This window comes from Amphiura filiformis, chromosome 19 (assembly GCF_039555335.1).
Source record: "Amphiura filiformis chromosome 19, Afil_fr2py, whole genome shotgun sequence".
Classification (NCBI taxonomy): domain Eukaryota; kingdom Metazoa; phylum Echinodermata; class Ophiuroidea; order Amphilepidida; family Amphiuridae; genus Amphiura; species Amphiura filiformis.
Window position 1 is genome coordinate 23783460 of NC_092646.1, and position 14585 is coordinate 23798044.

General features: G+C 36.0%; 1 protein-coding gene across 5 annotated transcripts in view; it reads left to right on the forward strand.

Moving 5' to 3' along the window:
* The window catches only part of LOC140141081 (SPARC-related modular calcium-binding protein 1-like), a 119414-nt gene that overhangs the window by 89531 nt on the left and 15298 nt on the right, over positions 1-14585 (forward strand). For all 5 annotated transcript variants that reach the window (XM_072162856.1, XM_072162853.1, XM_072162857.1 and 2 more), the window contains 2 exons: positions 7264-7369; positions 13732-13991. In XM_072162856.1, the coding sequence (XP_072018957.1) occupies positions 7264-7369; positions 13732-13991 (366 nt within the window). The remainder of the gene's footprint in view (positions 1-7263; positions 7370-13731; positions 13992-14585) is intronic.

Below are 14585 nucleotides of genomic sequence, written 5' to 3' on the forward strand. Positions count from 1 at the left end.
GGCCTATGGAGCAGTGTAATACACATAATCATGCATAACTCGCAAAATCGGAATCAACTTGAAATTTGGGGAGTAAGCTTTTTTCATGGATATCTATACTGAAAAATGTCACAAAAAGAGGATGCTAGAATCACAAAATACTCCTTAAAAGTTTAGGAACATGCTTGTGATGTTGATGAGGATCCAAACTACAATCCTACTTTTTTGTCTTCCATCCAGTAGAAATCCACACACCCCCTATGGAAGACAAGACATGACCTTAATCTCCGACATACACAGTAAAAAATATTTTAAACAACTGTTTAAAATTTTTAAACAACACTGTTTACGCCGGTCACTCTAACAACTTCTGTTCAAAGTTTAAACAACCTTGGGTTGTTTAAACTTTAAACATTCAATTGTTTAAAAATTTAAACAATCTTTTAAACAACCGTTTTTAAACATCTGGGTTGTTTATCTTTAGTTGTTTAAATGTACACAGTTGTTTAAAGTATTTTAAACAACAAATGTTTAAAACAAACAGTTGTTTAAAGCTGTTTATGGCTGTTGTTTAAAACAATTGTTTAAAACATACATAGTTGTTTAAACTTGTTGTTTAAAAGTTTTAAACATTTTTGTTTGTTGAAATCAATTTACTTGCGAGAATGGGCAAGAAGAACTGACTGTAAAACATGCACATCAGCCCCATGCATCTGTGCATGAGCAGTGTGAATGTGATACATTCAGAGGTAAGTGTTTGTTTTAAATATTGTTCGATGTGGTTAAGCTTACACTCACACTGTACTTGTCACGGCTGCATACTACTGCAAAGCTTGCATCATTTAGCATGTACAACACACAACTGTGTGTTCATATAATACATCAATAATCACATCAAACAATATTTAACCAAACACTTACCTCTGAATGTATCAATTATATGTCTGGCATTTCCCACTATTGGAGCAAGTCAATCACATAGTCATCCGCCATGATGATGAATCTGACCCTGATTTCAAGGAAGGAAACCCCTCTTTTGCAAAATTCGATCTTTTTTAAACAACGTTGTTTAAAAGTTCCTTTTTTTTGGTATTATTCATGAATTAAACACACACTGTTTAATGTCTTTTAAACAATGTTGTTCAAAGTTTGAACAACATCGTTTTAAACAGCGACATTTTAAACAGTGTTTTTGCTGTGTAGGGTGGGGGTATTTCAAATAGAGTCACCCATTTAGGTAACCCCATTTTAGTCCTACCACAGGGCTGTTTTTTAAACATGCTAGTATACTCCAAGACTGAACTCCAGCCTCTTTTCAACACGCTATACATCGACACACTATACTCCAAGAACTGCTAAAACCCAGAGACCGCTCCATGGAGTATAGTGTGTCAAAAAGCGGCCCTATGGTACACACCGACATCGCCTGGCTAATAATTATTTGGTGCAGCAGAGACATTAAAATGAATACACGGGATCGATACACGTGAATTGCTATGCACAATTTTGATATCAGACGAAAATCTTCGGATACTGGATTAGAAAATGATGAATATCTCCCGCAAATGAATTTTTCTCAAGAAACCAGATGTGGTCTCATACACTTGAAAATATGTGTTGAACAGATATGATAGTCGTTAGCGTGCGCTTTGAAAATTTACTGTGCGCTTTGAACTCAAAATTTGACCAAAACTCTAATTTTATATTGCGTTTGTCCTAGTGGACTACAGCGCGCAGCAGGCTATAGCGGCACTCACTCAAGTGGAGAGTAGTAACCATTGACCGCAATGTCGTATCCAAGCTCACTCACACAGCGAGAAATCAATTACCCCGTCTATTGTCAGGGATTGTCAGTAGCCTTAGTCAGGTCACTTCGCTAATTATACATCTCATAAGGTCCGAATAAAATGGCCATGGATGGCTGTGGATTCAACCTACCATGGCGATTTATACCATGAAGATATCGGGGCGATGTCGCTGTGTGGTAGGGCTACCTATTTGAAATTACACTCTCTGTATTGAAGATTAAGTTCATGTCTTCCACAGGGGGTGTATGGATTTCAACTGGAATAGCTTAGTGGGCGCTCCACTTTGAAAGTGATGGGAATAAAACTTTTTTTTGCCTATGAAAATGCCCATATTAATTTAGAGCCCTTTTGAGCAAAAAACACCCCCAAACAGGAATAAAGCGCAGTTTCCCAAGAAATTTTACCCCCTAAACAGATTGTACCTGATAGATACACAAGCAGGATTTGATTTGAAAGGTACAACATGAAACATGCCAGGGAATTATGTAAATGTGAAATAGCGAGATCACTAACATCATTAAATGCACTAACTAGAAGTTTAAAAACAACTTGTTTCTCTCAAAAACAGGTGTTTTTGACCCCCCTAAACAGAATTCACACAAATCATGTTCATTCTCAGAAAGCTTCTGAAAAGGACCCTTAATATATGTTTTTCTGGCATGCATGTGTACACTGTGAAACTTGAGTGCCCCCCCCCCCCGGGTAAAAGTGAATTGCCCCCTCCTATATGTTTGCTAAAAAACCATGAGTTTAAAATCAGTGGTTTTACATCCCCTCATTTTCCTAATCACAAAACATTCACAAAAGTATAGAAAGGGTTACAAATGTACCAGAGTTATAAAGGGTATAAAAATGCTTTAAAAAAATATTTTTAAAATGGTATTGAAATAAAGAAATTTTAAAAGAAAAGGCTATAATGTTAGTGTTGACAAAATATTTTTTATTAACTTTTGCAACAAAATATTTTACACAATAACGTTTTGACAACATTTTAAAAATGTTGCTGTGGTTTTTTTTTTTTTTTTTCGTTTTTTGAAACATTTTATGACCTTTTATAACTGACATGTAATGTTATAAAATTAAATGTTTTGAGCAAAACCAAAATTTTTTTAAACATTTTAAAACATTTTGTGTTTGCTGGGCAGTGGGCATCCTGTGTCAAGGACAGAAACATCGGCAATCTTACAAGTAATCGGAGCTTTACTTCGTTAAAAGGAAGATGGAGGTACTATAAATAGAGTCCGTTGACTATTTTCAGACAGAAAAGGTCTCTTAGTTCCCCCTTAATGTCAGTAAATGATAGGCCACACACGTTTGTCGCTTGTTAATGATAAATGTCTTTACGTTCAAGCTCTTATAATGTTAACATTATAGGCTATCAATAATTAAAACTTGTTGATAATGCAGGGGTAGACATAAGGAGCTATATATTAAATCAGCTGGCCCACTGGCCTAGATTTGTTCAGCCCGTATAAAATTGGTGAAAGTGTTTTATAAATTACAAAGTAGCAGAATATTATTTATCTACTTCATCATGTTTCTAATATTGTAACATATCATAAATTCATAATGGCCATCCACACAAAAAATTTCCTGGCCCAACGAGAACACTCTGACAAGACACTATTCACATGGGTGTTTTTTGATAAGAACCTATTCATTTTTAACAAGAACCTATTCATTTTTTTAAATGACAAGGCAATCTTATCAAATTTGATGAGTTTCTTGCCATTTTGATGAAAATATCCGATTCATTTTGATGAGAAATCTGTTATTATATCCCCATCTGAATAGTTTCCCTTGTCAAATTTGACATGTTTCTATTCAAAAATGAGTAGGAGTAGATCATTTTAAGTGTACCCTGGGGTTCTCAACTTTAGGTAGGGATGTGTTGCTTGGACTCCGAAAAACTACCCAACTTTAAACTAAATTTGAAGAAAAACAGACCCAAAATTATACCAATTTTTGGAACATTTTCACAAATTTGGCCAAAAAAGCTATGAAAAATCTGCAATTTTAGGGCAAAATTTTAAGAAAAAAATACCCTTTCTTAAAACTGTCTTCTTATTTTATAAACTTATTATTTCAACAACAGCAAAAAAGCCCATATCACAGAAGAACCTGCTTTCAAAATTGAATTGTGCAGCAGTTGATGTCAAATTATTGGGATCATCATAACATAATACCCTTAAATTGTTCAAATTTTCATGAAATTGAGGGCTATCTATAAACCAAATTGGCTGGAAATGCACCCAAGTCTAAACAATGATTGAAAATGCACACTGAATCTGCCGCACATTCCCGTACCCTCATTTCTACCATTGGCGTAGCCAGTGGGGAAATGTGAAAAATTGTGAATGAAATCGAATTTTACATAAATATTTTGTGTTTTTATGTTGGTACCGCCTAAATATATCCCTTTTTTTTTTTTTTTTTTTTTTCTTCACTTTTTCAAACCATGCAAAATTTTTTGGGTCAACAAATCACAACTTCCGTCAGCAAAAAATATTTCCGTCGGTACATTTACAAGTTGTGCCCCCTCGGTTCCAAAATCTTGGCTACGCCACTGATTTCTACTACAAACCCCGCATGGGTTGCAGCATGCAAGATAAGCTACATACGTTTGTCGCTTGTCTTTACGTTGAACTTTTGACGCTCTTATTATGTCAACTTTGTGCTCATGTTACGTGTCTAGACTATAATGATTATAACTTGTTGATAATCAGTGTCTATGTTACATAACAGTTTGTAGTAAACCTGGTCCCATCACTCTCCAAAGTACCGGTGTTCACATGCTTGTAAAGAAAGGGTGATTAAATGCACTCCGAATCTGCCGCACATTCCCGTACTCTCATTTCTACTACAAACCCCGCATGGGTTGCAGCAAGCTACACACGTTTGTCGCTTGTCTCTTTACGTTGAACTTTTGACGCTCTTATTATGTCAACTTTGTGCTCATGTTACTCGTCTAGACTATAATGATTATAACTTGTTGATAATCAGTGTCTATGTTACATAACGTTTTTTAGTAAACCCGGTCCCATCACTCTCCAAAGTACCAGTGTTCACATGCTTGTAAAGAATTCACATGCTTGTAAAGAAACTTTGCAAACAAGGGTGATTAAAATAATTAACTCAACCCAGAAAGTATCGGAACGATTATAGATGATCAGATATATCGGGAACTGAAATATATAGCAAAAACTTATTTAATGTATATAAAGCGCAGCTTTCTCCTGCGCATTTTGACACCTCTTTTGTTGCTCTACGATATCATTTGGTCGAGTTATGAGCGCTCAAGTCGGATTTTGAAAGTTGCACTTCTAAGCTCCTTTTCAAGCCAATTGCGTTTGTTGTGTACACACCCCCACACACACAAAATCAAGACAAAGGACACCGATGTGCTCTGTTTACTTAACCATGAACTTTACTTTATTTTACTCCTTCAACTTCCAACTTCAATACTTGCTACCTTTTACTTATCTCTGAATTATCTCATGAACTCTTTCTGCTGACATCTCAATACTTGGTGTGCCCACCATCACTGTCTATCACTGCCTGGATTCGTCGTCTAAGGTCTTGAATAGGAACTAAGTGCAACTTTCTCAAAATCCGACTTGAAGCCACTCAAGCGCCCATAACTCGACCAAATGATATCGTAGAGCAACAAAAGAGGTATCAAAATGCGCAGGAGAAAGCTGCGCTTTATATAGGGCCTACATTAAATAAGTTTTTGCTATATATTTCAGTTCCCGATATATCTGATCATCTATAATCGTTTCGATTCTTTCTGGGTTGAGTTTAGATTACCGCCTGGCCTAGGGGAGGGGGGGTTCTCAACTTTAGGTATGTGTCCACCAGTGTCACAAAGTAGGGGCTTATCGGTATAAAACATTGTTTTAAAAATGGGGGGGGGGGGGCATTAGGTACAAACAAAAAAAAAAAGGGGTCAATTGGGCATAATAGTTTGAAAAAAGGAGTTCATTGGGTATAATATTTCAAAAAAGAGGTCATCAGGAAAATTTGGAAAAAATGGAGTACAATTCTATTTCTTTTTCCAAATTTACAATACAAATGTGCTGAAATAAGAGAATTTGAAAGTTTCCACATTATTTTGTGGCATTTTGATGATACAATTCTAGAAAAAAGGAGTCATTGGGTAGTTCACCTAAAAAAGGTGGTCAATGGGTAGTGGCACCTAAAAAAAGAGGTCATCGCGTATGACTCTTTAAAAAATGGGTCATCAGGTATATTTGACTTCAAAAAAATGGACCTATTGAAAGGCACATACCATCATTTCTAAAGTTGAGTTTAGAGAAAGATCTTTTGCGAGAAGAGTAGTGATAAAAAGTTGCATATTAAAGCAAGATATTGCAAATCTTAAACATTTTCCCACAGCAGTTATTTTCTTGTAAATTTTCTCAAGAATTTTCTTCTGAGTTCATGACATAATCATGTTATATTTAACAAGAAATTTGAAAATGTACAACAAGTGTCAAATAGGAAGAGAAAATCCTCCCACTCATGAGCTATTAAAGCATGGTTTCCCAAACCTGTTTTTTTCCTGTAACCCAAATTTCTTGAGAAAAATATGACACAACCCACAGCATAATGTAAAATAATGTCGTTACTTGTTTAAAGTCTAAACTATTATCTATTCCACCGTTGATGAGACAGGAGCCTTGTTCAGTTCTTAGCAGGTCCTGTGTCATAAACTGGGTTACCTTTGTGTTACATAGTAAAAAAGTGAAATGTTTCAAACATTTTACCAACACATCTCATCATTTGAAGTGGATTATCCTCCTGAACATTTTGACACCTTTCTTATTAAAAATGAGAGAGTACGGGCAAAAACAAGTAGGGGGGTATTTAACCCCCTCTTTTTTCCACATTTACAATCATTCTGAGCCAGTATTAGTCTTTTAAATGACCTTTTGTATTTTTACTTGGTTTAGATGTCTGGAAGTTCATTTAGACATTTTTTACTAGATTCAAATTTTTAGATCAAATTTGAGTCCCTCCCCCTAATCCGCCTTTCCCTAATCCATTACCACCCTTAGCTCATTTCACGACAAACGTCATAAAAAAATAATTAAAAATTATTTTCAAACAGGATAAAAACACCAGTAATATAAAATAAATTAGCCTCAATTGAATCTTCTAAGTGAAGGAATACTCAAGAGACAGTGTTTTGAAATCCATGCTGCACATCAAAATGTAACAAAACCACCTTTCTGGGTACCCCAGTATATGACGCAGGACCAGCAATGTTACTAGAGTTACTTTCGTCACTCGGATGACATAGTGATGTATCACAAAAATGGCCATTTTGAGATAATTGCATTTGAAGTTTTTACAACTTTTACCTGTAAAATTACTTCGATTAAAATGACCCCTTTTCTTGAATGGATATGAAAAAATAGTTGTCAGTTTAATATCATGATTTCTCTTGTTGTATTATTTTGTTTGTTAACAGGTTGCAGTGATGAAACAAAGGAGGACTTCTTGGAAACAATGATAGAATGGATGACATCACAGATGATGGAAACACTAAATATAGACACATCACATAGTGATACATGGTGGGTACACCTACAATCAGTGGCAGCCTGGGGGAAATGCCCCCAGTCAGAACTTTTCTCCCCAGTAAAATCCACAAATTACACAAATTTCCACTTTTTGCGGCAATTTTGAGCAAAATATTTGATTTTACCCCACCCCTTCCCCAAAATTCACTTTGCCCCCCCCGTGTCCCCCATATCCTGGTGCCGCCACTGCCTACAATCAGGGAAAAATGTTGGCACACTTTGACTGTCTTTTGGTGAATCTCTGCCCCCTGCTCCCCCAATTCAATGTTGGACAAAGCCATGTTGTCATTATGTCCATGAGACCCACTAACATTGAAAGATGGGGAGTGGGGAAGGTGGAATACCAGTCAAGATTAATAGGAAAATGTTCACGGGAAAATTTTCTGGACACGTGACACCCATGGGCGCAGACATATTAGCATTATGGAATGTGACCCGAGCACAGCGGGTGGTCTTCCAATGTATTTGAATAGGAATAATTTCTCCTTGGATGCAAAATAAGTTACTTGTCGGAAGTTAATAATGTTATAACAAGAGTTTCCGTTGCTAGATATTTTTTTCCGTAGGTAAATATTTTTGAAATTACGTTTTGATAATTTTGTGAAGAAATTAAGATTACATGATTTTCAATAAATTTGCAATGCACGAATTTCTATCGAAACTGCGGCCAAAAATAATATTTCAATTCAAAATAACAAAGACTTGAATAGCGAGGTCACTGCCGGGGGTCAGGGATCAGGCTCGAGGTTACACTTACATTGATACGCATTGGTCACATGTCCAGAAAATTTTCCCGTGAAAATTTACCTATTAATCTTGACTGAATACAGGGCGGAGTTTCTACTTCAAATTCATGGCAGACCTGTATCACTGGCCTTCATACTATTGGTATGGCGTGCATTCGAATTGTTTTGAATAAAAGTGTGCCAACTATTTTGTTTGCTGATTGTAGGTAGAAAAACTAATTAAATAAAAGGTCATTAAGAGCTATGGGGCTACTCAAGAAGTGTGACCAAAAACAAGGGGTACTTTTTGCAACTTGTTTGGGGCACTTCTGAAACATTTGTAAATTGAGCCAAAAAAGATACAGTTTGACTTTCTGGGGTGGAGATAAATTTTGAGGTAGTATTTATTATTAGGGGTACTTTTGCAGCTAGGGTGGGGGAAGTGGGGGGGCATTCCATCCTTAATTTTTACATGGGGCCAACCCCCTCCCCCCTAAAATCATAATAGAAGAAAAAATGAAGCAATAATTGCCCTGTGCATCTTTCTTTTTATCATGAAAAATTTCAAGTTTGTGGCCCAAATATGGCCCATAAAAAATAAAACATCTTCATTTGGGGCTAAAATAGTCTGAAATTAAAATTTTCAGTAAAACTGTAACAAAATATGTTTGTCCCCCAACCCCTAAATTTCAATGCTTCCCCCACCACTGGTGAAACCCCAGGGTGAAACTTCTTATTTAGGGGTGTCATAATCTAGTTTGTCATACTTGTCCAAAACTTGAATACAAGTGCAATGCAATGGCATTGTGAAATCCTTTCCTCCCCTTCCATATATGCAGATGTTTCATGACCTGTGCATTGCCAAAACCCAAGCAGAGCTTTCCCAAAGCCAACATCGGGGATATCCACCTGACTTCATTCCTCATTCTGAGATTGTTACCACAAACAAAAGGAATTCCACAGTTGTAATAATGGGGTTTTCCTTTTACTGCCTATCCTCCCTCTGCCAAAGACTTGGTTATCCAGACATATAAAGTGATCAAAGTGATATTTGTTTCTCATGTGATATCAATTTCATTTAGATCCTGAAATGTGCAGTATGAAGAACGGGATACATGACATCCTCTGCACCCCCTGGATATGCCATTAAAAGCAGGGAGAGGGAATGGAGGGAGGATGAATTAAAGGGAGAGGGCATGGAGGGAGGATGAATGGAGACAAGAGGAGCATAACTCATCTATATCATTGTTCTTTAACTAGGCCTTGCTACCCCACCACCCCTCCGGTGCTGCCCCTCACAAATAATATAGCATTATATATTATTGTATTATAGGTATGTTATGTATAGAGGTCCAGATCCCCCCCCTAAGAAATTGCTTTGGATACCCCCTGTCCCTGTTATAAAATGCATTGAAATGCCCAGTAAAAATATCATTGCAGAGGGAGTGTACATACTCCTCAGAACAGCAGAACCCTATAATCACAACCGTCACTTGCGCAGAACTATCTTTCACTTCTCAGTGTATGTTACCTACCTTGGTATTTTCATTGTCAATGCGATCTGCTTTGACAAGTCATGGCCCCTATGGGTAGGGAGGATCCTTAGACAAGCAATGTAAGTAGGGACAGGTAGGCGGGCAGGCGGGTGGCACAGTTTGGACAGCCTTCCAATGCACACCTGTCTTACCAAAACAGGTAGACCAACACAACATACACAATGGCCTCATCCCAATGACATAGTTCAATAACCTCAATTAAACAATCATAGTGCAAAATTTGACTTCAAAGTTGCAGAGTATGAGTTTTTGTACTCAAAATTTCAAAGGTCATGCAATGAATGTACAAATGTATTGGGGTTAAAGAACTGTGCCCTGATAGATGAGCATGTTGTGGATCCTAGTGATACCGTCTGCTTTTAGTGCCAGAAATGGGTAAGTGCAATAGCTGCCCTGTGAACATTTGGCAATTTACACACAGTATAGTGTACTCACCCCCACATGTCAGCTACACATGGCAGCTATTGCGGATGGCACAGTTTAGACAGCCTTCCAATGCACACCTGACGTACCAAAACAGGTAGACCAACACAACATTATGACAAGTTGAGATACAAAATGCCAATGGCTGCCTTGAATTAGACCTACTTTATCATACATACATTAGGTGACAAAGAAAACCCCCGGTGAGGATACTCAAGTTTGGTTTGTGTAGGGTATGCTGCTGAGAATTTGAAAGTGGACCCATCAATGTACCAATTTTTCAAGGAATTTGGACCCATCGATGTACCAAAATTGCTTAATTTTTACAATTTTCCCCAAAAGTTTGGAAGTTTGGAGAAATTTCACAATTTTGGCTACAGTGAGGCAAAATTGGGCTATTTTTGGAAAAAAAATGAGAAAATTTTGAAAAAAGGACCCAGCCAAAATTGTTCTTGAAAAAGGGGTCATTGGTATACAAAAAGACTGAAAATGCTATGGCGATGTTTGCAGCTCGTCCCCATATGTTCACACTACTTAGTACAAAGGGAAGCTGAGTAAAAAAAAGCCTGAAATATTTTTTGATGGGGGGGGGGGATGCCACTGATTCAATTGGGCCCAAATTACATACCTTGTGATGTGATCAAACATGCTGTTAAAAAAACCTGAAATATTTTTGTATGAATTTTCATATTTTGTATGAATGTTTCACTTATGCTAACAAATGTGTAAGAATTTCAAATCTTGACAGAGTAATTTTTTTCATTCATTAAACTGAAAACATTTTGTATGAAAACTTCAGAATTTTGGGTTTTACAATTTTGGGAACAAAATTGTACTAAAATTCAAATCTTTAATAACTCAAGTGTATATTTTATTAATTCTGAAAATTGGAATTGAGAAACATTTTGTTTGAATTCAATTGTGAGAACAAAATTGGTATACAAATTTTAAATTTTGACCAAGGTTTTTGTATTTTTTTCATTGGTCCTCATTTTAAAAATTAAAAAAACATTTTGTTTGAAGATTTCAATTATTGTAACAAAATTTCTACTTTCTATTTTTCATTTGTGGGAACAAAATGTGTTTAAAATTTCAAATCCTAACCAAGAGTTATTTCTTTTTTCTTTTTCATTTTATAAACTGAAAAAAGATTTTGTACATGTATTACTATTTCAATAATGGTTTAATACAAAATTGTATAAAATTTCAAATCCAAACCAATTTTGATAAAAAAACCTTTCAATTATGGTAACAAAATGTGTATAAAATTTCAAATCTAAACCAATTTTGATAAAAACATTTCAATTATGGTTACAAAATGTGTATAAAATTTCAAATAATGGTAACAAAAAGTGTATAAAATTTCAAATCCAAACCAAATTTGATAAAAATATATCAATTATGGTAACAAAATGTGTATAAAATTTCAAATCCTAACCAATTTTGATGAAAAGTTTTGTACTTATTTGTGTACCGCACTTGACACCCATGAACAATGACAGGGTTATGTAAATACTAAGTGTCGAGGTGATGGCAGAGCATCGCTGCAGGCCTATCCAGCTAGGGGGAGTTCTATTTGTAAACACCTAACGCAAACACAGGTGGATTCGCTGACCCTATTTTTTTTCATCACTAGGCTATGCAACATTCTCATCCATCAGGGCACAGTTCTTTAATGCTCTGTGCGCTAGCCATTGGCTTTATACATAAAAAGTCCCAAGTTTTGAGATATTTTCTCAAAATATCAAGAACTATCTTAAGAACCACTGAACCAAAACTAGGCTTGTTTGTACTCATTTCCATGCATTTGTCATGCTGATTCTAAATATGGTCATTAAAATGTAAAATTCTGAAATTTTTAATTTTTAATTTTTTTTTTTTAACTTTATCGTCTTCAGTCAACATCTGCATGAAGAAGGATAATCCGGATAGGTTTCTACACATACAGTATGACCCTTGAAAGTGTTTGGTACAAAAATTCATACTCCGCAAATGAATGACTATTTTTGAGCTATGGTTATTTAATGCAGGGTTTTGAACTTTGCCATTAGAGATGATGCTATTTTGGCTCATAATACCTCCTCCTTCATCTTTAAGCTTAATTTGGGTTTTGCTGGCCTTCTTTTCTCCGAGATAAATTTGGGTTAAACTGGTGCAGCCGTTTGGGATTTTGTCGAAAAATAACTTTTGTGTAAATGTATATTTTGTTAAACATTAGGGATTTTGAGGATGAAGATTTAGGTTAAACACAAGCCTTCAGGGAACATTGGGCTATTCCAGTTGAAATCCATACACCCCTTGTGGAAAACATAATCTTAATCTTCCACACGGTGAGTGTGAATGTCAAATGGAATTATCTGAATGGGTGATTCCATTTGGAATCTACACCCCCTGTGTTGGGAGATTAAGGTCATGTCTTCCATAGGGGGTGGATGCATTTCAATTGGAAGAGCCCATTGTGTGAGTCTGTGGGACATCTGTTTCGTTCAATTTGAATAAAACCTCAGACATTCAGTAGAAAAACCAGAATAAAAACTGGAAATTGGAGTTGATTTCAAAGGTGGCGGCTTAAGCTATATTTTAAATATGATATAAAAAAATTGCTTTTAAACCAATTCCATTTTGGCAATAATATCTAACTTTGTTTTCCCTTTGTAGAAAATTTCTGTCAGAAAATGGAGAAAAATGTCTTTTCAAACAGCTGCAATTCATTTTCTTCCTTCCACCTGTGCACATAACTTAAAGGAGTATTGGGGGATCCTATCATCCTCTTTTTATGACATTTTTCAGTAGATATCCACGAAACAAGCTTATTTCCAAAATTTCAATTGATTCTGATTTTACGTTTGCGAGTTATGCATGATTATGTGTATTACACTGCTCCATAGACAATGCGTTGTAATTTTGTTCTGGTTTACCAGAATGTAATTCTAATTTGCTAAATGAATTAATCATTTTGTACATTAACATTATGTTGCCAGAGGTTTCCAGTGGTATAAAAATGAGGCTGTGGATCTTTTATAATTATGGATAAATAATTTCTGATCATGTATCACTTTGTTTATGATACCATATTTTAATATGCTAGTACATATGAAGAGAGCAAAGTTATTAGTAAAGTTGAAACCTATTCACACAACTTATTTGTTCACTTATGTGAGCTTTCGACACACAGGCCTGTGTCTTTTTCAAACTGATGGAAATTGGTTATTGATCTTGGTTGTCACATGACGAGCTGGCAATGTCATGTGACAGAACAGGTTCGTAAACCAGAGGTAGTTGGTGGTGGCCTTTGTCCTTGTTGAGTGAACTGGGTTGACGTCTGATGTTAATGGCTTCCCTCTGACATATTAAATGAAAGTTAGCATATTATGTAGTAAATTTTATACATGTATAGTGTAATTTTTCATAAAATATTGGTTATGGTTCATTGATCAATCAATTAATTTGATTAATTAATTATTAGATTGATTAATTGATTGATTGATTGAATTGAATTGAATTGACTAGATTGGTTTGACAACTGATTGTTTGATTGACCAATTAATTATTTGATTTGATATGATTTGATTTATACCATCTTTGGTTTTTTTACATATATTTTTACATTTGTCAGACGTTGTATTCTTTACTATTGTTTATTATTTTTAAGGTTTGGTGATAGACCCACAACATTCATGTCAAGTCATGTGAGCCCACAAGAACGAGTGGCAAGATGGAAATTCCGGCAACTTGACGTGGACAACAACAACCTGCTGGAGAAGGCAGAGATCAGACCTTTCAAGAAAACCGAGCTGAAGTCAGTAAAAGCAGCCAAGATGTGCAAAAGAAACTTTATTGATTACTGTGATGCAGATTCTAATGAGGATTTATCAATGGGCGAATGGCTGAAGTGTTTAGAAGTACGACAAGGTAAGAGACATTGCGCTATTCCATTTAAAATCTGTGCTACCCCTGTGGAAGATTATGCTCTAACCTTCCACAGAGGGGGTATGTTTTTCAAATGGAATTGGCCAGGGTAATATTTTGAAACCTGTACCCCCCCTGTACATGGCTGAAGAGACATTGGGGTATTCCATTTAGAATCTGTGCTACCCCTGTGGAAGATTAAGCTTTAGCCTTCCACAGAGGGAGTATGTTTTTCAAATGGAATTGGCTAGGGTTATTTATTTTGAAACCTGTACTTCCCCTGTACTTGGCTGAAGAGCCATTGGGGTATTCCATTTAGAATCTGTGCTACCCCTGTGGAAGATTAAGCTTTAGCCTTCCACAGAGGGAGTATGTTTTTCAAATAGAATTGGCTAGGGTTATTTATTTTGAAACCTGTACTTCCCCTGTACTTGGCTGAAGAGCCATTGGGGTATTCCATTTGAAATCTGTGCTACCCCTGTAGAAGATTAAGGGCTCGCCTTCGACAGAGTGAGTATGTTTTTCAAATGGAATTGGCTAGGGTTATTTATTTTGAAACCTGTACTCCCCTGTACATGGCTGTACTTTTATATCTTC